The following is a 26,595-nucleotide window of genomic DNA, read 5'->3' on the forward strand; positions in this document are numbered from 1 at the left end:
AAAGGCTGTGAGGAAGAATATGTTTGAGGCATATTGAAGCAGCATGGGTAGGTATACCACAGACATGCTGTTTCTAGTCCTTGCTGAAGGACAACACAGAACTGTGTTGGGACAGTCAGTATCACCTCTGTAACCTTTTACGAGCAGGGAAACGATTTCCTCTAGCTGCAGCTCAAAGGCTGCTCTGAGTTGCTCTAACTCCATAATCAAACTCAAAGATGTGGAGTGAGTGACACTGAGTAATCTTAGTCTAGCTTTATATTTTTGGGAATTTCTCACTTTGTAGCCTTTCGCTGTGCCCCCTGCAGTGTTGATCATGCCCTATTCTGACCTGGAGAAACAGCAGGAAGGTACACCTATTTTAAGGTGATAAATTGTCACTTGTTGCATAGACTGATTGAACAAAAGTATTTTCCGAAGTGGCTTGTTTATGTTATTTCAAAACAGCAGGTTTGTGATGCTTACCAAGCATGTGATTTTCTCAAACCCATTTTATTAAACAATTTTTAACTGGAGCAACATAAAACAAAAATCTTAGACCTTCTCTTTGAAGAATATAATGTTTTATGTATCATTATGGGTATAAATTATTTTTTTTAGAATTAGAAAAAGATCATATAGATCCAGTGAAACTAATTCAGGTAAAATTAGTCTTAAATGAGAATAAAATATTTACATATTACATTAGAAAGAATAAAGCTTACTAATTTCCAAGATAGCAGTGCATTGTATTCATCTTGATGTTTTATTTCTTGCACTCTCATTGGGGAGTTTTAGGGAGGCACACAGCAGGGCCTGCATTCAAAATTTGGACAAAAACTATTCTAATACAGGTGGAACTCTATATCTAATTATTTGCCAAGTGTTCTATAAAAGATCAGCTCCAGTCATAGGCTTCACGACAGGTGGGAAAATAAATTGTTCAAGATAAGACACAAATTATGGACAAAGTTCAGCTGACTACCAGAATATATAATTGTATTTTGATATGTCACAGAGTATGACAGTCTTACCTCATTTAGATTTTGTAAACTTGAAATGTTTGGCTGAAAAATAGTAGGAGACATGTATAAAAACTTAATTCTTGAGAAATTTAAATTTGACCTTGAAAAACAGATCCAGAACAAGTTAGGAAAACACCTTTCTTGAATACAATCTTAAATTACAATAGTGTACTGTTTAATATTTTATTACATTTATTGTATGGATGAATATATATATTTATATATATAAATCACCTATCAACATATTGATAATATCCATAAATGTGCCACTGATAGTCTGAGGGACAAAAATTTTAACATATGAACTTCAGCAGAATACAAAATATACTGCATAATATGCTGATAACAAGCAAGAAAACATTAATAATGATGACAAAAATATCCCCACCAAACAAACAGTAAGACTCCTTGAAAAGCAATTCCAGCACAAGAACATTTGAGGCTTGAATACAGTGTGTAAGCAAAGAATATGATTAAGGGTGTGTGGCTGCCACTTTGCAACACTTCAAGGGCTGTGCAACATAATTGGTACTGAAAGTTGACATCCCTAGAGTAGCTCACCATTATATCTGTTAGAAACCTGAGTTTGATCTATCATGCCTTGGCTACGCATTTCTATGTATAGCTGCTTACTGCACATTTAATGCTGTATAGCCATAATTACATATGTGATCTGCATCTGCATGCATGTAAATCATCTATCACAATGCTGATTAATAAATGCAAAGGCAGCTTTTATCAAAGCTACTGATCCACTGTAACTCAGCATCTGCAAATGCCAGGCTAATGGTAAGGATGTATGTAACGTGGATTTAAATGGTCAGTGTTAGAGGACACTGGCCAAGCAATAGATCAGCAGATAGAGAACACTTATACTATGCTGTTTGGTATTGCTTATTCCACCTGAAGTTGAGCTTGCCCTTAAATGTTTTATTCTCCCTTTAGTTCAAGGTTTGACTGTGTTATGCTTTCCTCCTCCATGGCCCAACATCTGATGGAAAAGCAGTGTTTTTATCTCAAACAATACGGACACTCAAGAGCTGGCCCTGAGAAGGTTGGATTGCTTACACTAAGCAGTGTGGTGAGGTGCAGAGGTGCTCGTGACTCAACAGAATTATAGCTCTTTCATCAGTCATAGCATCACCTTTAGTCCTGTCTGCATGGCAGCACTACTTTGCTTATTTGTATCTCAGCTCAACACAGCATTGTACAGTTTGGATGCAGATGATTCCCCTTCATTTCAGCTAAGGGGATCTTAAGACCAAACAGTGTAGTCTTATTTCAAATTTGCAAGAAACAAAATAGGAAGGAGAGAGGTAGAGGCAGAAGGCTGGTTTGCTGCAAAAGGCAAGAAGATGACCAAGGTATTATGATGGCTGGAAAATAGCATATGACTCCATCTGTCATTTGGAAACTTTCTTGAAATCCTAGAATTGCTTTCAAAGTCTGGAATATCAGTATCAGCAATAGATTCAGCTGGGAACACATAAGACCCTCTGCAAATGTGCTTCATACCTGATTTATGTGTATTCAGTAAGTCCAGCCTCTCCTGAGTGTGAGGCTTAAGATGTAGTACACTTCACTACTGTTACCTACAGATCCTATACATATGAAGTTATCTGTGAATGTAATGCAGTGAGTCTCTGCATAGATTTTCAGGTGACACATTTACTTTAATATCCTATATGATTCTTCTGTCTGCAGGGTGTTTTGGGTAGCAATAGATCGTGTCCAAAGCAATATGACATAAATTAGGTTAAAATGTTTAATGATATGTCTTAGACAAGTAGGACTTGCAGGACTGGGTAACTACAAATCTTGTTTTGATAACTAGACATATACCAATGGAGCTGAATCACTGATTGCCTCTGAGGATTTGACCCTATTAGTGTAAACAATTTAATAAATTTTATTATGGTGCCTATAAGTGAATATACATATTCACACATCTTTAAAAGGACATGAGATAAATGTCTGTTTAAATGATTGTTTATACATCTACAATTCCAAGTTATGTCTTTCAGCCGTGTGGAAGCACAGCCAAGCTAGTACTGCATATTAAAAAAAACCAAAAACTTGAAAATAATAAATTCATAGGATGATTCAGGTTGAAAGGGATCTGAAGAGACCTGTAGCCCAACCTTCTGCTCAAAGTAGGGTCAGCTGTGAGGTCAGACCAAGATGGTCAATGTTTAAACCAGGTGGTCCTTGAAAAACCCCAAGAATGGAGACTGCACAGCCTTTCTGAGTAGCCCGCTCCTATGCTTGACTATCCTCACAGGGGAAGAAGTTTGTGTTTATATTCAGCCTGAACTTCTTGTGTTTCATCTTGTGCCTGTTGCCTGTCATCCTCTTCTGAAGTACCTCTGAACAACTTGGCTTTGTTATCTTGGTGACATTCTCATCAGTACTTGGGGGCTGCTGTTAGGTTGGCCCAGAGCTGTCCCTTCTCCAGCTCCATCATCTTTTCACAGAGCAAGTTCTCCAGCTCTGGACCAGCTGTGCTAAAATCAAACCACTTTGTCAGCCTCTTCCTTCTATAAGGGAGCCCAAAACTGGACTCTTGATGTAGTGCTGAAAGGGGAATAATCACTCCTGTGTATCTCCTGGTTGTGCTTCTGTTAGTACAGCCCAAGATGCTCTCTTCTTTCTTTGCTGCCAGGGTGCCCTGCTTGCTTATGCCCAACTTGCATCCACCAGCACTGCCAGCACTCTGCCAGGAGCAGAGTGGCTCCTCTGACAGTTGCAGGGTGCTCTCCCTTTTCAAGCACAGGACTTGGCATTTGTACTCACTGAGGAGCCTTGGTGAGGTTTCTGTTACCTGTTCCTTCATCCTGCCTACTCTGGATGACCATCCTGCTTTCAACTGTATTAGGTGATCTACTGATTTGACATCAACTGCAAGCTTGATAAGAGTGCGCTCCATTCACCACCTCTGGGTCATTGATAAAGTTGTTAAACAGCACAGGTCCAAGGATAAACCCCTCTACTTGTCACTGGTCTCCAGGTAGGGAAAGAGCCATTAACCACCACCTTCTGAGTTCCATCAGGTTCGGGGTGGTTTTTTCATCCAGTTAGATTTTTAAAATTTTTATGCATCCATCCAGACTGTAATGTCCTAACTGGGATCGAAGAATAAGGCAGGAGATTGATGTCAAGGCTTTCAACACTAAGAAAATTATCTCCACTGGTCTAACCTCATCCATAAATCTGTTTGGTTTTTTTAATCACAGGAAGCAAACAGGTTTCTCAGTATTGGTTTACACTTGGCCAACACTGACTCTTCCCAAGCACTTTGTCCTTCATGTGCCCATAATTATGTTTCAGGAGGACTTGATCCTTGATTTTTCCAGGCACCAAAGTGAAGCTGGTTGGCCTGTAGTTCTCCAAAGTTGACATATTAGCCTTTTTGAAGACAACTGCAACATTTGCCTTTCTCCAGTTCTCAGATCTGGCCAGCCTGCTGGCAAAGCTCCTCTTGCTAGCTTTGTCTTCAGCCCTCAAAAAGAGGCCCCTGTGGTCTAAAAGCAAAATCGCTGTTGAAGACACCAGCTACGTAAGCCCCTAATCAATTTCCTAAAATAGCTGGAACCATATACTATAGTTTGCCAGTTTTTCTGATGAACCAGCCATTGAATCAAAGCTGTGGAAATATAATCATCCAAACCACAAAGAACACTGGGGATAGTGGATTTCTGACCTATAGGTTATGTGCTGATTTACTGTATCTGAGGTTTTGGACAACAGATTTTGTTGCCCCTCTTGTTAGATTAAAATTATACATTTTACAATTTTTCAAATAGCATATCTAGATGTAATTTTTGATGCAATAGGTACTAGAAGGTATTGTAATTTCTCAGGACAATTTTAAATCTCACTGCACTTTCTCTTTGAACTAAATTGCTGCTGTTGTTGGGTCACTATATGTCTTTCAGAGGCGGAGTAAGGGGAGACTGTCATGTATATCCAACCCTTGCTGTGTTAATCCAACATTCACTGTTGCTTTTTCTCCCCAGGAAGCACTTTTTAGAGTCTTTAAGTGCTATTGAGAGCAAGAGGGTAAATGTTCTGTACTGACTTTATGGTCAGTGAGCAAAAGCAGAAGTTTCTGGAAAAGGTTGAGGGGAAAAAAACTAAAAAAAAAACCTGTCAAAGGAAGATTTCTTTTCTTTGTCTAATGGACAAAGGTCTATTTTGCCAATGTAATGTGGTACCAATAGTATATATCAATAAACAAAATAATACACACCTATAGTTTACAGTTACAATAAAGTCATGCATTCAGGCAGATCCTTTGAGGCTCTGAAATCCTCACAATAATGTTTTAAGACACTTCTTTTTTCAGGAAGACAGGTTTGAGAGATTTTATGTTTCTAGTGTTCCAACAAGGCTATATTAGAGTGCACTAGAATATGGTATGGCTAGCAAGGAAGAGAATTTATAGGGAAAAAAATTAAAAATACAAAGGTGATAGGCTGTATTTCTCCCTCTTCCTTGCAATCTGCATATACTGGGATAAGCTCTGTTCAGATTTGTCCCTATGCAGACTAGTTCCAGTTACATGGGTAAATTGAAAACAGAATTTGAGTAGTTATTTTTTGGTGTATATATTCTGCTGTAGTGATCCAGGGGCAAGATTTTATTTCTATGACTGAGATATGGGGCAGCTTTCTCTGGAGTAGGCCATGAAAACTTTTATAACTTCTCACTTCTTATACTAACAGCCTTTTCCTTCTAAATGATTACAGTAAGAATTTGATCTATTCATAAATGAGTAGCAAGGATTACAAATAAAGGTCTTTAGACATACCTGATTCCTTTTCATTTTCACAGTTGTGTGTGAAAACAAAGGATAGAAGCTGTAAGAGTCTGCAAAGACTGCTATGTTTCTGTTGCTCAGAGGCAGGTCTCTCACTGAGGCATGATATCTGATCCTAGCTCTTTCTACAGTAAATCAGTACTCTCACAGAGGTGGTAATACATCTTTGGAGCTGGAGTACGTCTCCTCCATGTCAGACTGTACACTTTAAGTTCCGCAGGTTTTAAAAGCCAAAACAGATTCTCCTGTCTAATCTTCTGCAGAGCATACCACAGCCCAGAGCCCTGCACCATGCATTGCAAACAAACCTTTTATCAAGCCACATGAAGATACAGGAACTAGTTCTAAATCCTTTGAGTAAGGTAACAGTCACTTACCAGGTAACTTTGTTACCGTCTCTGTGCAGTGCTGCTTTGTTTACAGTAGCAATATCCTTTCAGGGAGATCCATTTGTTTCCATGCTGAGAAAAATACCAGAATTTGTCTCTCAACAGATATTGCTGGTGTGGGACTTAACATTACAGATGATGGTCCGAGAAACTTCAAACACTGAGAGAGTTGGGGGACGTGGTTGCACAAAAAAAGCCTTTTTCTTGTCATCCTTAAGATAAACATCATTAGTAGTTTTCTTGTAGTATTAGTGGCAACTGTGTTTTGGAAAAACAGTATAGAACAAGAATAAGCTCATATTTCTCTCCTTTTCAGAGCTAAGTATTAATTCACTTTGGTCACTTAAATAACTGCATTTCTTTCTTTACAGACTTCCAGCTGTGTAGTTATTTAAGCCTAATCAAATTGTCCAGTTTCTTAACTTTGATCAGAATGCGCTTTGTTTCAGGCTTATGTGAATTTCTGTAAATGCTAACTTTTTATTCATTCATTTTAAGGTTAAACAGTATGCACTTCCCAGTTCTTTAACTTGTGCTGCTGCACTGAATGTAGGATTAGTTTATTTTGAAAGCAAGATCTGGAGTTTGAAGAGATTGCAGTACCATTGCTGCCAAAGGAAGATTTTTACATAGCTGAGGAACTCTTCTGGTATTCTGAATAACTTAAAAGAATTTTAGTGTAAATTAAAATAATGTATCTTCACATTTTAGTCTTGGATTTTCCTGTCATGTTACAGCATGATTTTTAAAAACTGCTGCATGACTTTAAGTTCTTTGAACTAAAATAATACTAACTTGTATTCAGTGAAATATTTGTTATGCACATTAGCTTCATGAGTATCAATCCAGTTTTTGAATTTAATTTTAAAGAGAAATAGTATGAACTGAAATTATTAGTATATTGCAGGTTAACCAACAATGATCCTACTGACTCCAAAATGTAGTCTTGATCCACAATTGCTTTCTCCAATGGAATGTGAAGGTGAAGAGACACTTTTTTACTTTCTTTGGAGGGGAAAAATTGTGTCTTTTCATTTCTGTTGGAGGATATAGCAGAAGTTCTAATTACATCACTATGCTAAAAGTTGGAGCTAGAAGATTTAATACAACAGACACTTCCAAATACTCCAAAGACCACAAACATTGCTTGATGAGAACTCACATAGTACTGTATTCTTCAAGTATTTTCTACTGTCTTCTGTTTTTGTACTTGTTTTCAAGAAGCATAAAGTTTGAAATAACACATACTCTTAGAAACTTGTTTGCAAATGCTTTTGGTTTGTTTTGCCACACATTTTTGTCTATACGAATCCCTGCAATTGGGAGTGTGCAAGACGACAAATATCTGTCACTGATTTCAACAGAAGTTAAATCCTATTTTTAAAAACCATGTAATGGGCTGTTCACTGTCCAAATAAACCCGGTAACAGTTCTAGTGCTTATAGCCTACATAATTCTGTGAGTCTAGCTATGTGTTTCCTGAGGCACAGAGATTTTAAGTTTAATTAGTAAGTTTATTGCAATTTGGAGAAAAGAAAACCTAATTATTTTTTTTTTTCCTCTAACATTTTCCCACTGCAAGTTTCCCCAGCAGAAGAAACAGTATCAAAAACATTATCAATAAGAATCTGCTGAAGCAAAGTGTATTACTGTATTGGTTAACAAAATTGTGGCATTGAGGGCTGATCTTTCTTTGTGGGTTTTTCTGCCTGTTCGTGTGTGGGTTTGGTTTGATTTAGGGGTTTTCAGAAGAGAAAGAGACTTTCAACTCAGTATCCCGCTTCCAGTAGTTCTTAGTGCCTGATTAGGTAAGACAGCAGTAGAAACAAACAGGTCTGTCTTTTACTTATGTTCTTCTTAACTTATGTCATACATAAAAAGTATCCAATCTAGATATTGGGGTGTGGGGGGTGTGTTATTTTATTCTTTACATGAGCCAGATTCATGGGATGCATCCCCAAAATCGATCTCCTCTGACAATAAATTGAGCAGTTTGATGCACTTTGAGAAAACACACCATCTTCCATATATCTTGAACCTATTGCTTGATAATTTCATATGATGCTTCATAGCCCATTGATTAAGGGAAACTGAGTTTTTCCCATTTCTCTTCATGCTATTCATGACTTTATACAAACCACTGCCAAACCTCTGTTTTTTTCTAGACTGCAAAGTCGTATTTATTCAATAACTTTGATCATGCTACTCAGCATCTCCATTAGTATTTATATCATTTTAAATATAGAGGGGTGGTGGTCAGATCTGTGCAATTATTTGCTTTAAGCAGCAGAATCTATTATGTTTGATAATCCTTCCTCAATTCTAAGCCTTCATTCTGTTGGTTTTTTGTTTTTGATTTTGTTTTTTAGTGTCACTGAACAGTAAACTTCTGGAAACTTCAGATCCCATCACTGTGCAAGTAAAGATAAGATGTATTATTTCTGGGTGTTTCTAAATTTATTTCATCTGCAGTCACTCAGTACAGAAAAAATATTCTGTAACTCTCAGATATGACCTTCTCAGTCCATGACTAACCAAACTCTTACCTTTCTTTATTTATAATTTCTGAATGGTTATTTTGACTAACTGAGTTTTCTTTGGAACTGAAAAGTGGTATTTAGCTTTTGTATTAATAGATAATACTGTATCTAGCTGATATATTACAGCACTTCATGGCAGCTATAGTCTGAATGCCATATTCTTCAGGTGGAGCTTTTACATTATTTCCCTTGATCAGTTCTATGCCCTTCTAAATGAGCACATTGCTCTAGCTGTACCATTAATTAGTCATTATCATTGTACTGGTGACACATAAATACAATCAGAATATTCAACAGAGACATCCAAAGTGATTGGAAACAAGCTTAACTTACCAGGGTTGTGTGAAAAATGATTTCTTCTTTCTTGTATATATGAAACACTGTTAACTGTATTTCAGAGGGACCTGGAGTATTTGTACGTTTTCCTTTCGTATCTACATTAGGCATAGATTAGAGCAAGAAGAAATCCACTGCTTGTTATTATAGGGTTGTACCCAGCATGTGGTTTGTTTTTTATTACACACAACAGCTTTTCAATCCTGTCTGGAATTCAGGATTTTATCTTTTTTATCAGCATAACACCATATTATTCTAAATTCAAGGCATATTTCTTGTTCTACTACATATACGGACCTCTTTAATATTCAAACTCATGTTTAGAGGTACGTATGAGTGGATCTACCATGATTTCATGCTCCTAAAAATTGGGTGGCAACATGATGCCTGACTGATGCTCAGAGGTCAGACTGAAAAAGAATATGAAATCATTCATTGTTCCAGGGCTCTCTTCTAGTTCAGAACAATGTGGGCAGAAGCTAAGTAGATGCCAAGCTGATTCCAGGAACTGTCAGCAAAAGAACATGAACTAAGAATAAAGAAAGAATCATCTGACTTTTGTTCCAGCAAGTTGTGTGAGATGGAAGGATAGAGAGAAATTGAAGCAAGTTTGGTGTTACCCTGTTTTCTAACTTTGTGATCACCACACCCTGCCACATTAAGCAATAGCCACTAATTTATGTATTTTGTTCTGTCTTACTAAACCTTAGAATAGATATAGGACCTCATTGCTGAAGGTTCCTGTTATCCAGCATTCTGTCTCTCTGACTTTGGTTGATGACAGAAGTAGACAAATTTCTGGAATCTTGAAGAGTATCTTACAAACTGCTTCAAAAGCCAGAGGTGAGGAGGTGTGAATATACATACATACAGACACACTTAACTGGTATTAGGTCTCCACCTGTTTGTTTGTTTGTTTTTAAATCCTCATTTCTCTTTTTTGCTTATTCAATTTTCAGCCTCTTCTGTTTTGCTCACACCTAAACAATAAATCATTACAGTGTGTGCAGCACTTTGTGGATCTTTTCAGATAAACAGGATCCCTTTCATCTTATTGCAATTTCTTCACTTATACATGTCTTATCAAATATATATTCAATTAACTAAAAGCAGACTGCTACCACTACAATCTTACCTCAGTTAGAATCAGCTTTGTTTTCTGGAATCATGTAATATAGTTACTATATAAGAAGAAAAAGCACCAAGAAGATGTTTTACCCCAACTAGACTTAGTATGAGATATAAAACATGCAAGTTCTTCAGGAAGAAGTGGAGGTGCACACTTGTGTGGGGAAAAGACAGACTCCAGTATGAGAGATTCTATTCATGGGATTTTCTGCAGGTGCCTGAAGCCCATGAGACATAGGTAATAAAGAGAAAGCATATTTTTCCTCTTGCTATAGTCTTTTCTTCCTTCCCTGACTCTCCACAAGATTTGGAAAAACTTTGTGATTCATTCTTAATTTAAGTTGCTTTCTCCATGACACTGACCTTGCTGAGTGTAAAATCTACCAAAGGAGAAGTAAACATGCTATGCTAAACCTGCTTTTCTGCTACTTTCTTCCCTCTGTAATATTCTGGAAAGCAGTGATAGCTGAAAGTTCTAAATTTGATTTGGTGGGGTTTTTTGGGTTGGGGTTTGGTTTTGGTTGTGGTTTTGGGGTTTTTGTCTTTTATGCATGATTAGAGTGTAAACATGAAGAAGTTTGTTTCATTGCTAAAAGTAGAATGGAAATCTGAAAACTGTATCTTGGCTATCTTAGTCTTTCTAAACCTGCCTTCTCCCACAGTGAATGCCGTAGAAGCCTGCTGAAATTTGTTTTAGTAAGTTTACAAAGAAGGAATAGTAATATATAAATATTTTTAACCATTAATTAAATCTTATCAAATGTCACCTTAAATAGAATCACATGCCTTATAATTAGTAAGAATCCTTTCTTAGAAACTGCAGTACCATACTGTAGATAGCTACAAATTATGCATTAATATCTCCCTATTTTAGGATCCTTCAATCAGTTTGAAAGTCCTAAAGGGATTTGTTTCTGACAGTTCTGTACCATTACATTATACTTATTTGCTGTTCTTTGTTCCCTGTTCTCCCAGAGGCTATTCCATACCACTACAAAATAGTTATTTTACCCTTCCCCCCCTGGCCCCGGTTTCTTGGGAAGTATATCTCAATCTTTAAACCAGCTGTACTTGCTTTAGAAGAAATAGCTGTATGAACTGACTGACTGGAGTCATATCACTTTACTAAGCAATATACTAAATATTCTCATCTAACTCTGGTATTGCTTTCTTCTTTTGCATAGACTAGATGATTTGCACATTTATGAACTATTAAGCATCTTCTGTACACTCCCCTCAGGAGGCTCAATAAAGACATGAAATTATTTCTACCTAGGTCATATTTATTAATTTCAATCTCTGCATAAGATTTACATTTTTACTGCAATGCAGGAGGGAGAAATGAAACCAGGGTTAAAGGGGAGCATAAATCATTAGGTTTCACCAGTTTATATTATCCCCCCTTACCACTCTCGAGGCTCAGAAAATTTATTTTATCTTCCTGTAATCACCTTCATGGATGCAGTTGGTAAAAGACAAAATAAACAAACATAAAGTCATGCTTTGCATACTACATCTAGTATAAAATAAACATGAAAGCTTCATTGAAGTTACTCATTGAAATACTGCTACTGCTGCAAGAGGTTGAGGGGTAGCTCATTTGAGTGTGATGTGGGAGATCTGGTGTCAGTTGGATTGAATTCTCTCCATAGGCATGCAGATTCAGACCTTTGCTTCTGGAAGGAAGAATCCTTCCTTGACACATTCATTAGAGAAGACCAGGCAATGTTAACTGAAAGCACAGCCAGAGAAAGAAATTTGCAATGTAAAGTTTATTTAAAAAAAAAAAAAAAAAAAAAAAAGAAAAAATTGCAGCCAGCCTGTATTCACAAAAATTAAAGCCAAATCTGTAACTAAGGTAAAAAGATAGAAACAACACTTTCTGTGGTGTTCAGTGGGAAACTGTACACAATGATTTGCAAGGTCACTGTAGCAATACTGTATTTTGTAGAAAGCAACAAGAGGGGTGTTGTTGGGGGGTGATTTTTAACATTTGATCTTTCTCCCCAAAAATGTACTTTTTACATACTACAATTGATGGAAATTCCAACTTAACGGCTGTTTTGGAATCTGGGTTGGGTTTGGTTTTTTTCAAACAGGCAAACAAAAAGAGTGTGTGACCCAGGCAGCTAAGGAATAAACTCTTTCTGCTTCTTAGATTTTCCTTCTTGAGAAGGGTTTGTTCTTGATCTGCAGTTATGCCAAGATGGATAATTTATTTCACAGCTAGAAAGAACTGGAGGGTTTTATTTAACATTTAGCTCTAAAATGCTGCATTAATTGTGTTGTTCTTTTCAGCATAGATGCTTTGCTAGCATTTTAGGATTTGTTAATATTTTCAAACTTCTTGGGAAAAAATAACAACCTTGTTGATAACCAGAAAATTGCCATTTACTCCATAATGGAAATACCTGAGGTTTTATTTAAGACTTGTTATTCCCTTTAATATGAAGGTTTTAAACACACCTTAATAAGAAGCCCTTTTGAACAGTAATTGGAAACTGCTACCATTACAAGTACTTTATTTCTACCACCAAAACAGCTGTATGCTGTCCTGAGTGACAATAACCTCTACTGAATTTAACTCCATAGACAGGTAAAACTTCAGCTACATCAGCAGCTGAAGATGTGGCCAGTTACAAAAGCAGTTTCATCTTGCCATGCAAAATATAGGTTAAATATTCAAACTAGCATGTAATTTAATCCAGTAAATGTAGAATTAGCCTATCAGAGAAAGTACACTGGCAAATGGGCAACCAGTTGAACATGTTATATTTTAATTTGCAGAGACAAAAATGACAAGCAATTTATTTACATAAAACTGTACAAAAGCAAATTAAATTATGTAAATATTTCATAAATAGAGGTGGACTAGCGTTTAATACATTTTCCCATGTTTAGCATAGTTGCGTGCATAGTGACTCATAATAAACAATGATAAATTGTTCTCTGCTTCACTATCAACATCCAAGTTGCAGAACAATAGTCAATGATTAATATTACAAACAGATCGTACCACACTAAATGCAAGTGCTTTAAAATTTAGGAAAAATTTGTCTGAAAGCATACCCCAGGTAGCTGGTGAACATTGTCGTCTTTGTGTTTATGCTCTTCAGTCAGTAATACAACTTAACTGATGGACTTTCAGTCCTGTTATTTCATCTGCTTCATTCCTTAAGGAAACACTGTGTATATATCACCAATGAAACAAATGGAAGAATATGTCATTGTTCAAGTTCCTTACAAGTGTTTGGTGATGGCTGGGTTTATGGCAAGTTTTTTATTCATATTCTTTATTTTCCTGCTCGACAACTTCCTAGGGTAGCCTTTCAGCCAATTATTTCAGTCCCATTTAAGTTCTTCCCCCACATAAAAATAATATTTAACTTTTTTTTTTTTTCCTGAAACTCAGGCAGCAGGCCAGTCAGAAACCATATTGAATAAGTATAGTGGATCTGAGATCCAGAATGAGCATTAGATTTTAGACCAAAGCTATTGAATTTTCTAATACATATAAAGTTATATATTAACGCATCAATCTATAAAGGTGCCCTAATGTAAAATACATGCAAAGCTCATTTGAGTTTTCCATGGAAAGAAATAAAATAATGACTTCTATACTGAAATGTGAGGATGGCTAAAAGCAATTAAAAATAAAAATGTCAATTTTCCTGGCAATGTGAACTGGCGACACCTTGCTACGTAACTATAATATAGACTGATCAAAGTTTTCCAGGCAGCAGAATTAAAAAGAAATGAAAAAAAAAACCCCAAACCCCACACAAATAGTAATAAAAAAAAATCCTCAAGACCTATTTAAACCACAGCCTTGTGTTAATAATGCTTAAGACTGGTCCATTAACTGAGTTTGGCAAAAGGCTTCTTTTTAAATATATTATTTATAATTCCTCAGAAAATAAACAGGTAAATATACAGGTTCAAAAAAGTTGGGAATAGCCCCTTATCCCTCAGTGTCCAAACCCAACTACCATTTTACCATAATAATAGGTATAAAAGGCACAGTTGCATATTTTGCATTCACCCTAATTATTTTTTATCATTTTATTAGTTTATTTTTATACAAAAGCACTCTATTTATGGAGTGGCACCAGATTTAACCTATTTTAAATCAAGAGCAAAAATACAAACACAAAATATATCTTTGTGTCATGCCAGGTCAGAAGAGTAATCAGCATATTAATAGTGGCTAGTTCCACTACAATTAATGTGAGTACTTGAAGTAGATAGAATTTTGTAAAAAATTTTTCACACCCATTTCAGATCTAAGGAGATGCACACAAGTAAGGTATCTAATGACTGGTTTATGTGGTGCAAAAATTGGTGAGTGACTGCTGATCCATTTAATCTGAAGGTCTTCTATGACCTGTATTATTAGCCTTGTAGAAAAAGTGTCTAAGAATATATAGAACCAAGCTACCTAATTTATTTTTGTGTGTGTAATATTAAATAAAATCTTATTAAAGGAAAGTCGGTTGAACATTTGTGTTATGCAATTGTGTATTCTGTTGAAACGTGCAAGAAAAATGTGTATACATTACATAAGCATTTTTAGAAGCATTTTTAAACAGGTACTTACAGATTATACAAAGCAGTAACTGCTGTATGCAGTCTCATAACAAAGTACTAGTTTGCATCTCTCCATATTACTTAAATAATTAAACAGAAAGATGTTCAATCATTATTAATCCTTGATTTTAATATTTTCTTTCTAAAATGTGCCCATTCATCGTAACTGCTATAAACAAACTAATGTTACTCGAAGGAAGTAAACCCAAGAGAGGAGAATGAAATGGCCAATAATGGCACATCCCGCTATATGGAGAAGTGAATTGAAAAGATAAAGGTGATGAGTTGTATTGATTTACCAACCTCTACTTTAGGCTGTCTAAGGTTATTTCAATGCAGTTCTTCAAAGCAAGAAACTACCCAAAGCTACATTGTGACTACAGTGTACTAGAGAGCCATCTAGCCATGCCTTAATGCCAGGTTACACATCCAGGGATTTTAACGCTTTTCCCCTTGAGCCGTCCTTGCTGTGTTGTTCGATTGTCAATTTCATCGGAATGTTTGAGCTCAGTCTGTCATTATTACTATATCATCAGCTACAAAGCAACTGGTTGAAGTTCTCCGTGTTTTGTTGCTTTTATTGCACAAAAACCTGTTTCATTTCCTCTTCCTTTCAAGAAGCGCTGACCATGAGAATCGTTATAGCCCAGAGCTCTTGCATATCTTGGACTCCTTCTGACTCACCTTGACCTGCTAGGTAAGTATTGTACCGCTTTCAAACCATTTTCTATCTAGCCTAAATGTTCAGTCTTGGCATCATTTAGTATTGCACTTCTCTTGGTATTAAACACTTGTGTTTCAAGAAAACCTTCATTTATATTTTTTACATAATTGAAGCAATTAATAATCTGCAACGCTGATGACAAAAGGCTTACACTCTGCAAAGGTTTTGTATTTGATTTGTAATACTCTCTTGTCACTACATCATCCTATCGTCCATCCTTTCCACCCCACCAAGCATTCTCATTAATGCAGGCTTCTACTACTACTATTAGTTATTCATTTTGATCTTAAAAATTCCCTGGAACTGGCATATGCAGCATATCATATGCAGCATCTGCTGCAACATATCATGTCATTACAAAAAACCCCACATTAGTTCCTTTGGGCATTCAACTGAACCGCAATGGAGAAAAAAAAAAAAAAAATTGTCATCTGGATTTGTGAACCATGCTGCTGTACAAAATGTAACTGAAGGTGTGTTATGAGTACATGTGTGTGTATTTGCAAATATGTTAGTTTCCTAAGCCAAGCCCCAACACTTAGCAGTTCCCCTGATCCATTGTGTGATCTTTGGCCTTTTTGTTATTACGATCTTCCCAGCTAGATGTTAGTCTTGCCCAAAATAATGATTTCAACAGTTTATCATCACTATCCTACAGTATATATGTTACTAATTGTGTTTATGTTGAAGTCGTCATTACAGAGAAGGAGAGAAAGAGACACAGCAAGAACATGTTTGTTCTATGGATAAAACAGAACTGGAGTTCATGAATCATAGGAAAGTATGCCATATTTTTGACTGCAGTCTCAGGCCGAATGTGTTTCTGGTTGCTTCCAGCCTCAGATGAGGGGTGAGAATATTAAAGCTGTGGTCTTCACAAAGTGCCTATTAATGATTATTCCTTTATATTTATCTCTATATCTGAATGGTTTCTGAAGGATTGTCCCTGGCAGGGATCAGCAATGTTCAGATGATATGTTTTGAATACATTTTTCCTGACCTGTTATCTTCAACAAGCCAGACGACAATCAAACAAAATGAGTGGCTTAACTCATGCTTCTGCAGAGCACAAACACCAGTGTGTTGTGTTCTTTATAATCAAGCTCATTACTATGGGAGGAATTTGCAACCATAGATTAAGGAAAGTATAAAAATCAGTGAGGGGAATTAGACATGCAAGTAACAACGTTTTCTACATTGTACAGTATAGTCAGACAGACAGTATAATTAAATGCCTGCTGTGGAGGCAGAAGTGGCGGGCAGATCTTTTGTCTCTTTGGTGGCCCCCTTTTTTTTGTTTCTTATTTTCTATTAAAATTGTTTTGATTTTAAGACTTTTGCCCCTTTTCTTTCTTACAATATGAAAGGACTTTGTTGCTGCTTTTTAGCCTACAGGTAAACTTCTCTTCTAGTTAGAGTATTGACAGGAGATGGCTTGTATTCCCCTGTCTGTGTAAGGGGGATATCCTCTGGATTGCCTTCTTCATTTTTGCTGAAACTGGCTGCACTGAAGGTCTCATAGGATGAGGTCAACTTTTTGTTAAGGAGGTTTCTGTTGCGATCACCCATGAGGGAGGCTTCTCCATTGGCCAGCTTTTCTTGACTGCCCCGTTCATCAACAGGCATGAAAGTGGAGAGTTTTGGCTGGCTCTTCTGCTTTCTTTCAGGAGAAGTGCGAACTGGCATCCAGCAGGAGTCCGAGTGGCCGTATTCATCACACTCTCGGGTACATTTCCCTGTCAGGGCTACATCTGGTAGAGGCCTTGAATCTGAAAGTAAAATAGAGTTGTCTTTACAAATTAGTAGTATTACAATGACTTCCAGTGAAACTGAGAATCCATAAATTCACAAAAGGTATTTTTAAAGATCTCGGTAAGAATGTTGCAATAAATTCCTTGGTATTTTTTTTTTTTTTTACATTGTATGTGCCTATAGGCAACAACTATAGCTCCTCAACCTCAAAAATTGAAAAATAAGATTATTAAGCCACTTCCTGTGCTTGTAAATCAATCTCAAAAGCATTTACCATTATATAATGAATGATTTTTGATGTCTGAGTCAACCAAGCACTTGATTCTATACTTTCAATTTTCATGAAATTATTAAAAATACCTTTCTTTGAATTTTTTTGTTAAAAATGCTTTGAATTTATGTGACAGGAACCTGAGGCCTTGCACCCTGCCAAATACTTGTGAACATGCTTAATGCCCTGCAAGTGACCAGCTCTATTATGACAAAGAGACTAAATTTGCACATAATGTAAACCTCTGCTTGTTTTTCGGAGGATCAAGCATTCATTGTTAGTATGCAATACGCTACATGAATTGTACAATCAATAATTAGGAGGAGCATACAAACCCCCTGCTATTCGTTATAAACTTAATCTAACATGTACGGGTAAAGCTGTCCTGTGTGTTGTGTTTGGAGGGACAGGAAGAATCTGAGTGCTGCCCAAGCAGATACACTAATGTTTTACATGTGCCTTGCATTAGAAAGCGTCCTTTTCCACATCACTGTGTCCAAGCTTTCTGCCTACTGTACTTGTAAGAGCTTTCACTGAAAACTAGCAAAGGTCAAGGGACTGCAGGATTGACTCCTACCAGACAAAAACACAGGTAGTTTTTAATATTTGTATTTTGATATTTGCATTTCAACTGAATTAAAAAGCTACCTGAAGTGTTTAAAGCACTGGGTAAGATTCTGAAACCTGGCTTTTATTCAGTTATTATTCAGGTATACTGCACTTTATGGTCTCTACAAGCTTCCCACAAAGTAACAACATGATACTCAAACCATTAAAGCTGACAAAGAAATCAACAAGTAATTTAATTGTAAAGAATATGCATATTATTTATTAGTAACAGTTGTCAACGTTCTTATAGAATCTACCACATGTACTCTGAATCGTATTTCAGTATGTCACTGCTTTTAATGAGGAAAACAGCACTGATGTTTAGATAACTCACTCTGCAGCTGAGATATGTAAGGCTGGGAGGAGGGAACAGGATGTTTCACCACCACCACCACTCCCTCCCTCCCTCCCAGTTGTACCCTTTAAGGCTTTTGCACTTAGACTCAGCCATGATTCTCACATTTTTTTCAGTGAGGAATTCAAAGGCTATGGACAGTTATTAGCCTATCAGTTTTCAAATGACTCTGTTCTGGAGACATAGACAGAAGATAGGGACTGCAATAGGAAAATCCTCTATTTGTCACCTAAATCTAATATTATTCTGGCACTCCCTAAAGGTAAGAAGCATAATTAACTGCTGAGTTGCATGTGATGTGCTTCGATTTTCAACAGAAAACCCTTCTTCATATTTTGACAACAGGGCAAATCCTCTTCCCATCTAAATCTCAATAAACTCCTTAAACAGCAGTTTATTTCCAAACAATGACCATTAAACATTATGCTTGCTACTAGTATTTCTGTTACTTTGGCAGACTATTAGCAAAGGCTAATCAAAGCAATATGTCTGACCTTTATTTAAAACAAAGGAATATGTCTGTATTGAAAAGGATTTTTTTGTTGTTGTTGTTGTTTGAGTGGTTTTTTTCCCAGATTGAAACAACTAATGTCTCATTATATCTGATGGGGTTTTTTTTAGTGCAAACATATCTTGAATCAGCATTAATTGGGTTGATATAAATCCTTCCCTTGCTAGCAGTCCTTGAATCATGCACTTCACCATTTTGCATTGTAGTGCATCCCCTGTTCACTTCTGGACAAATATTAGGATTCTTCCTTATAAAACGTGAGGATTCCCTGCACAGTTCAGCCTTATAGTGCTGCTTTATGAAGCAACGTCTAAGTCAGTAGGTGGCTGACTCTCCCTGTTGCATTAGGTGATAAACTTCATCTTTACACCCACAAAAGAGCTCAGGGAGACACTGGCAAGGTAATACAGCCCAAATAGTACCTTGACAGACTATTCCCAGGCCCATCAGAGAGGCCATCGGCCCATCAAAGACCAATTTGGAGGTATGCCTAGGTATGTAGGACACCTTATGGGATATGGGAGGCGGGGGGAAGCAGGCTGGGAAAGCATAGGACTTATTCAGTGATGTTTAGGGGAGGAACCAAATGGAGAACAAGTGAGGGTTTTGAGTCATTTTGGGAGGAACAAGAGTGAGAAAATAGATAAGGGTATTAAAGGGCCAGTCACATGTAAATAGTTTGCTGGTTATTAAGTTTGTCTGGTTGTGTCCTGTGCCTGATCAGCACTGTCCTGTCTTCTTAGTAAATTCCTTTCTAACTCTTTCCTGGGTATGGGTTCTCTATTATGTGCATATGTGTGTGCACATATGTGTGTGTCCACTCTCATGTAGTGGACTAGTGGACTCTTTTCCGGCCAAAGGGAGGAACAGAATGAGGCCACTGATGCTGTCTGTGTATGTGTGATTGCACTGAGTGTGATCTGTGTGGCCAACTGGATGCATTTGGTGTATGTGTGTGCCTACCAGGAATACATCTTCATCTTTGCTGCTGGTTGGACCTGCAGACATGGAGCAGGAGCAGCAGCAGCAGCAGCCTCATCTACCTCCAGCTGTCAGATCTGGTGCAATATATCTTCATCTAAAATACCCTTCAATTAATATTTGGCACGCGCAAGCCTTCTACTCCATTGCTTTCTTGCATCTGTTTTAAGACCTTGATGCAGTACAGCATGTAAGCACACATTTAATTTAACATGTTTTGAAATCTGTTGTATTTTAACTGCTCTTCTGTCTAAAAGATGGACATAATTTCAGTGTTTGGCAGAGGGGAGATGTGCAGGAAGATGTTTGTATGTGTGTTATATCAGAAGATGGGTAAAACATCTGGTGCTGTCAGGACTAAACTAGTACCTAAACCAGTCAGTTAAGGAAAACTTGGGTACTTTCTATACACTGCAGTAGATCACAGAGATTTAACCTTCATTTTGAATCAACTGCCACACCGCTTCAGCTACAAAGTAATTAACGGTATTTTGCTAATTCCCTGAACAGACTGACCCTTTTTTGCAGAGCAGTGACTTTACGTTCGTTTTTTTGCATTATCTGGTCCATGGAGTTGTGAACAACCTCTGAATTGGGGGGGGAGGGGGGAGTTGTCTTCTAGCATAATTTACTTTCAAATATACCTATCTCTAAGTGACATGCTCTTTTAAGTACTTCTCAGCTTAAAAGTTAAATACTTTAGAAGCAACCACAATGCTAGCTGACAAGCCTAACTGAATATGACACAGCAAAGAATTTGTCAGTACAATTGGCACATCATCACGGAAGAGGACAACAGATTTATACACAAGTTATATATCTGGAAACTGACTCAAATAAGTACTTAAAATGCCAGTTATTAACAAAAAAATTTTATCACAATGTGAATTAGTGAGAAAGTAAACCTGGAAGGATAATATTCCTTGTCATACAAAAAATCTGTAGATCTGGGTTTAGGTTTTAACTGTTTATACAGACTACTCAAATTTAAGCTTTTAATTGCATGAAATTATCTTCAGAGTTACAATGGAACATGTAATGTATGTTATTTTCAAACATATCCTCTTACAGTGTCTCTACATCAGAACTAGGTATTGCTTGGCTATTTACAAAGCCATTGTAAACCCACTCCTTAAAATGAAGACATTTAGACAAATTTTTATGTATACATATAAATGGAGACTTCAAAAGTGAATATTTATAAAGCAGATTTCAGTTGCAACTGCTAAGACTTCAACTTAAAAAAAAATTGGAGAAAACTAATTTACAGGGTCTTACAATCTAACGTTCTCATTGCATCTGATATAAGCTTTCACCACCAATTTCTGAAGTTAGCTAATAAGTATAATTTTTTAAAAATAATGAATTTTATCATTAATCAAACAGATCTTTACAAATTTATGGATAATTTCTGAGACAGTAATACCTTATGTTTTCCATAAGACTTTGTACAAAAGCATGCAAATAAATGAAGTTTATTATTTATGTGCTTATGTTTCTGCTAATTGTAGTGAACTGTTGTTTTAGGGCTAGAAGGCTTACTAGTTATCAAAAAAGGAAGGCATCTACCATGGCAGTGTGGAGAGGGGAAATATTATGTTCTATATCCAGTTTAAAGCTAAAAAAGTTAGCAACCAAAATATTCCACCTAAGTAGTTTTTCATTATTTTCTCTCCTCCCCTTCCTTACCAAAGGTCAGTATTTTTCATCAAGTACTCAGTAAGCATTATCAACAAGTCAACAAGTACATGTTACAAGTTATGTGCTTTTTTATATGCACATATTGCAGTAATATGATCAATGATGCACATTCGCTCTGCTCTGCACATTTTTTAACAACTGTTCTCATACAATATATTTTGTAGAAACACAGCATTATCATTTAGTTATTACATTGTCCTAGCCTATAGTCTCTTTTATAGAAAGATGCAAGGAGATTTCATTTTCTCAACTTTTTTAAACCACACACAAAGCCTATGGCAACAACGGACTTTAAATGTACTTAAGTAGTCAAAAGCTCTGTTCCGTTTGTCCCTGCAGCTGTAAAACCCTCTGAAGCAACACTGACACCCAAGCTAGATTCAGTAATTTTAACATTCCCAGAGAGAATGCTGTGCTCAGAAAACATTCCTCGCTGTAGACCTTTTCTTGGAGGAGTACATGACCACAGTAGCCATACAGTACTACAGCAGTGCAACAGTACTTGTGTAAACCATGCAGCCTGGTCCACAGGATCTGAGGAGTCATTGGCAGATGATTTTTAAATAGTATCTATGACAAATCAATGACTACATGCAGGTTTTGCTGCCTTTACCCTTTGATGGATCCGTAACATCCCTGCATGGTTCCAGTTATGGAGGACCTGTAAAGAATGCCTTTGCAGTAGTTCCAGGCTACCGTGAGAAAGGAAAAAGGAAAAGGAACTTTCATACAGTAACGATGGAAACTGTGGTTTGGATGAGCCACTTTTCATTCCATCTTTTCCTGCACTCTGTATACACATATACTATATTCAGAGGACCATCCAAATTCAAGGGAAATACCAGTAAGGCTATGTAATTAAACAGGTCCATTTACACAGCTTTTATATTAAATGGTTGTCTATTTTATGAGCTGTGTGATTGGAGACAGAATAGCCCTCTTAAAGCATAACAAGTATTGACTATATGATCAGAGAACAATAATGCAGAAAACAGCTGAGAGGGTATATATTGTAGAAAATCACTGTTAAAGGGGGAAAAAAAGTTAAGCTATAGTGATACACAGCTACAGCAGTACTGTCTGAAATTCCTGCTTCCTAATTACAGTAATTGAAGAACTGCACCCCAGTTAGTGCTGTGGCATATTCTGACATGCCAAGATAGTATTAAAATACTTAAACATGTTTGAAGGCATCAGCAATTTCTTTCTGTGCACCTAAGGCTAAATACAGTTAAACAGCAATTGAACATATCTCAAGAAGCATTTAGTGCCCCAAGGCTTGGACTGCTGTCATTCTGAATGCAACATTATCGTGTACTGCAGAGATAGTGCATGCCATCTCTAAAACAGTCCTAACGAATAAAGTCAAACACAAATCCACTGTTTGAGATATGCCAACTGCACTGAAGTAATGAATATATTAATTGCTTTTGGACCAGAATAATTGAATGTATATCATGCCCAATTCTGAAACTATTTTCAATGCTTAAGAAAATACTTCAGAGTACAGAAAGGCTTACCTGTACATTGATCAAATGATTAATACTGTGAGATGAGGTATGACAGAAGGGTATACAATAATGGATTCTGAACCTTTTTATTCTTTCATTATGCAAGGAAAAAAAGACATGGAATGAAAGCGAGAATTTTCAATACTTGAAAAATAGTAAAATAAAATTATCCTTTAAACAATTCCAAAGAACAGCAATACTTACTGCTGTAGTGTGTCAGAATTTGAAGTACTTAGCTGGTTTCAAAAGAGACCAGAGTGGAATTTCCAAAGCAAACAGGAGATACTATATAGTCCTCTACCACTTATACTAATAAAAATAAACCAAGAAAACAAAACAACACCATAAGAAAATAGGAATGGGTAACTGATTATTTACATTTGTAAAAAGCTCGTGCTAGATGAATGAAAGTGAGTTAGCCAGGAGAGAAGGCAGCTGAGGGAGAAAACAACACTTTTTATGTACCTAAAAGGCTATAGTAAAGGAAGAGTGAGAACGATCTGTTTTCCATGCCCATTGTGGAAAGGACCAAAAGTAATGGCTTGATTGCAACAATGACAAATCAGGCTAGAAGTCAGAAACAATCTTTGAGGATAAATGTAGTGATGAAAGATTACAGACCCTCCACCTCTGGGAGGATTTTATGAATATCTAGAAAAATGTCTCCCAAGGCTAACATAAACATGGCTAATCCTACCTTGCTTTACCAAGGATGCATTAAATGACCTCTAAAGATTCCTTTCAGCTCTGCAATTCTGTTAATATGATTACTAACATTTATGTACTTCAGCCTCAATCCAATCCTTAACCATTTCTGGGTTAAGATTCTTGACTTATTTGATAATAAATTAAGCTTAGAAGTTGGGCTTAGGTTCAGCTAAAAGTCCATTTGAGAATAACATCCTCCTTAAAATTTTATGTTAATAGAATTATCCCCCCCCCCCCAAAAAAAAAAAAGGGTTGGATTATGTAAGACAGGTGTTAGTCAAAGGAATACAGAAACAAAAAGCCAGTAACACTAAAAAATCCCCACTCTCAAGTTCCAACATGACAATCTAACATTTATAAAATCTTCTTGCCTGAGTCCCATTCCATTCATTCCATTTTACAGTTTCATCAAAAAGTTAAAGACTGAATACTGCTTCTAACTGTAATGGTACAAAAGAAATCATGCCTCTGAAGTCTGTTAAACCTGAAAGTGGTATGAAAGGCTCTGTAAAGCAGAAAATTTCGACAGTGTTTCCTTGTATGAAACTTTGGGGTTTTTCACCCTTGCATAATACCTGCCTCTGTTTTAGGGCATAAAAGAGTCAAATAAGATAAATAATGTATAAGATTTTTATGCATTTCCCTTGTTTAATTAAACAGACCATACCAGACTACATAGCTACTTAACATGACTCAGACATGTAACCAAAGAAGTATTACCCAAGCAATAAAATTCTTGGCTTAAATTCCACAGTCATTTCTATCACACTTGCCTCCAGCAGGTTAAGGTACAATACTCTTTAATTGTCTATCTAATTATAGAATAACTCCATAAAAAAGTTTCATACCTAAATTAATGTTTGTACTAGCTCTGTATATTGCACCTGTGATCTTCGAGGAATCATCAATATCTCACAATTGACTTAAAGTTTGTTTATATCAAAACCAGACCTATGGTGTTGGTTTTACACTAAAAAAATAGTTGTACTCTTCCAGGCCCGAGTCATATTAATCATCTTGTTTTCAATGGAGAGCCATAACAGAGGTTGCATACACTATTATGTGTAAGCGAAATAAAATTGAACAGACAATTCTAGACAAATACTAATTTAAAACACTGATTACATTATAATATAAAAAGGAAGCACATTAGAAACATCTGTCTTTCTCTTATGTTGTATTTATCCTGTAGTTCAGACTTTATTTTTTTATTTTGGTTCACAGGACCAATTGTATATATATCATGAGGACTAATAAGTATCAGCTTATGTGCTACCAGTGGCAAGTGCTGGACTAAGTATACAATGCTGAACTAAAATTTCCTAGATTTTAATTTTCTAGATTTAAATGTAATTGCTACAAGAGTCCTTGTAATCCTGTTAAATCCTTTGATAGCCTGATTTACTTCTATCACTGAAATGGCAACATATCCTTCAGAAAAGTAAGACTTCATGGCTTCCTGAAGTAGCATAGACAACATGATGTAGGAAACAGCTAAGCTTTCTAATTGTTCTGCCAATCTGATGCTAAAGCATTAATCTGTCACTGTGTAAAATTACATACCTTTATTTTTTTCAGTAAAACGTGTCACTGCTTAACAAACTCTAAGCTGAAACAATTTGTGAAGCAATTAGAATGTCAGCTCTCCTAAAGATGACTTAAGAAAAGTCTGAATCAGGGCTCAAAAGTCAACATAATTTCCTTGATACTCATGCCAAATTGATGGAACTGCAGGAGCTCTAACAGAACAGAGTAGCTAGCAGCCATTATTAGCTCATCTCAGCTGTATACTGTGCCTCCCTTTTATTTTATGTCTTCACAATAAGGATTTAATATTTTTTTTTTTTTATCAGGAATGGACACCAGGTAGGAAAACTAGTGCTTTTGCCACAGAAAAGAAAACAAGATTACGTGATTTCCCCTCATCTCCCTCCAATTTATGCTCATCTCATTCAAAAGGCAACTTATTTTTTGAGATACTACAAGTAATGTTTTCTAGCTCGTACTCAATTCATTACTTCCATTTAGAAACTAAAAGCAAAATCCCAAAATATGTTCAATGTCATTAAATCTCATGGATATCTCACAAGGATCTGAGAGGCTATCTGGAATCAGTAATGAATGGTGAATATATAGAAGTCAGTGACTTGACAGAGCTGCAAGCTGTTTTGTAAGCTTGTTGTTTGTTGAAGTGATGCCAAAATGCACTAGATACAACTGATGTTTAGGTTCAAAGAGTGACTGGTTAAATAGACATAACCGCCACACACATGGCTACTTAACTGTGTATCGTAAGTAACGGGGTGGGGGGAGGGCAATGAACAAACAACAAAACTGAACCACTTGTGGCTATGGACAAGAACTCAAACTAAAATAAAAGTTCTGGTTGAATGCTTCTGTGCTTAAGAATTGGCTTTAAGGGAGAATACTGATTTCTCTTTCACACCTTTCAGTGAGTTACTTTTTTCTTGCAGAATTATTCTGCCACAACATAGTAAACTTGAACTGATTATCTTGATAGAACCACTGCATTCCTGAAAATGAAATACTTTATACAGTTCTACTTCATGCAGCAACATGTTGCTGGATTCTGGATCTTATTTCATTGCTGCATATAAAGAATAAAATATTATATAATAACTTATTAAATAGTAGTACTGCTTTCAGAA

The 26,595-nt window shown here is 36.4% G+C and overlaps 1 protein-coding gene across 1 annotated transcript in view; it reads right to left on the reverse strand.

Annotated features, from left to right (window-relative positions):
- Positions 1 to 12,970: 12,970 nt before the first annotated feature.
- Positions 12,971 to 26,595, reverse strand: part of PCDH7 (protocadherin 7) — a 283,205-nt gene continuing 269,580 nt past the window's right edge. Inside the window, 1 exon segment of the mRNA XM_055795257.1 lies at positions 12,971 to 17,296. Within this exon segment, the coding sequence (XP_055651232.1) occupies positions 16,917 to 17,296 (380 nt within the window). The 3' untranslated portion in view covers positions 12,971 to 16,916.

This window comes from Falco peregrinus, chromosome 2, assembly GCF_023634155.1.
Source record: "Falco peregrinus isolate bFalPer1 chromosome 2, bFalPer1.pri, whole genome shotgun sequence".
In the NCBI taxonomy this organism is placed as follows: domain Eukaryota; kingdom Metazoa; phylum Chordata; class Aves; order Falconiformes; family Falconidae; genus Falco; species Falco peregrinus.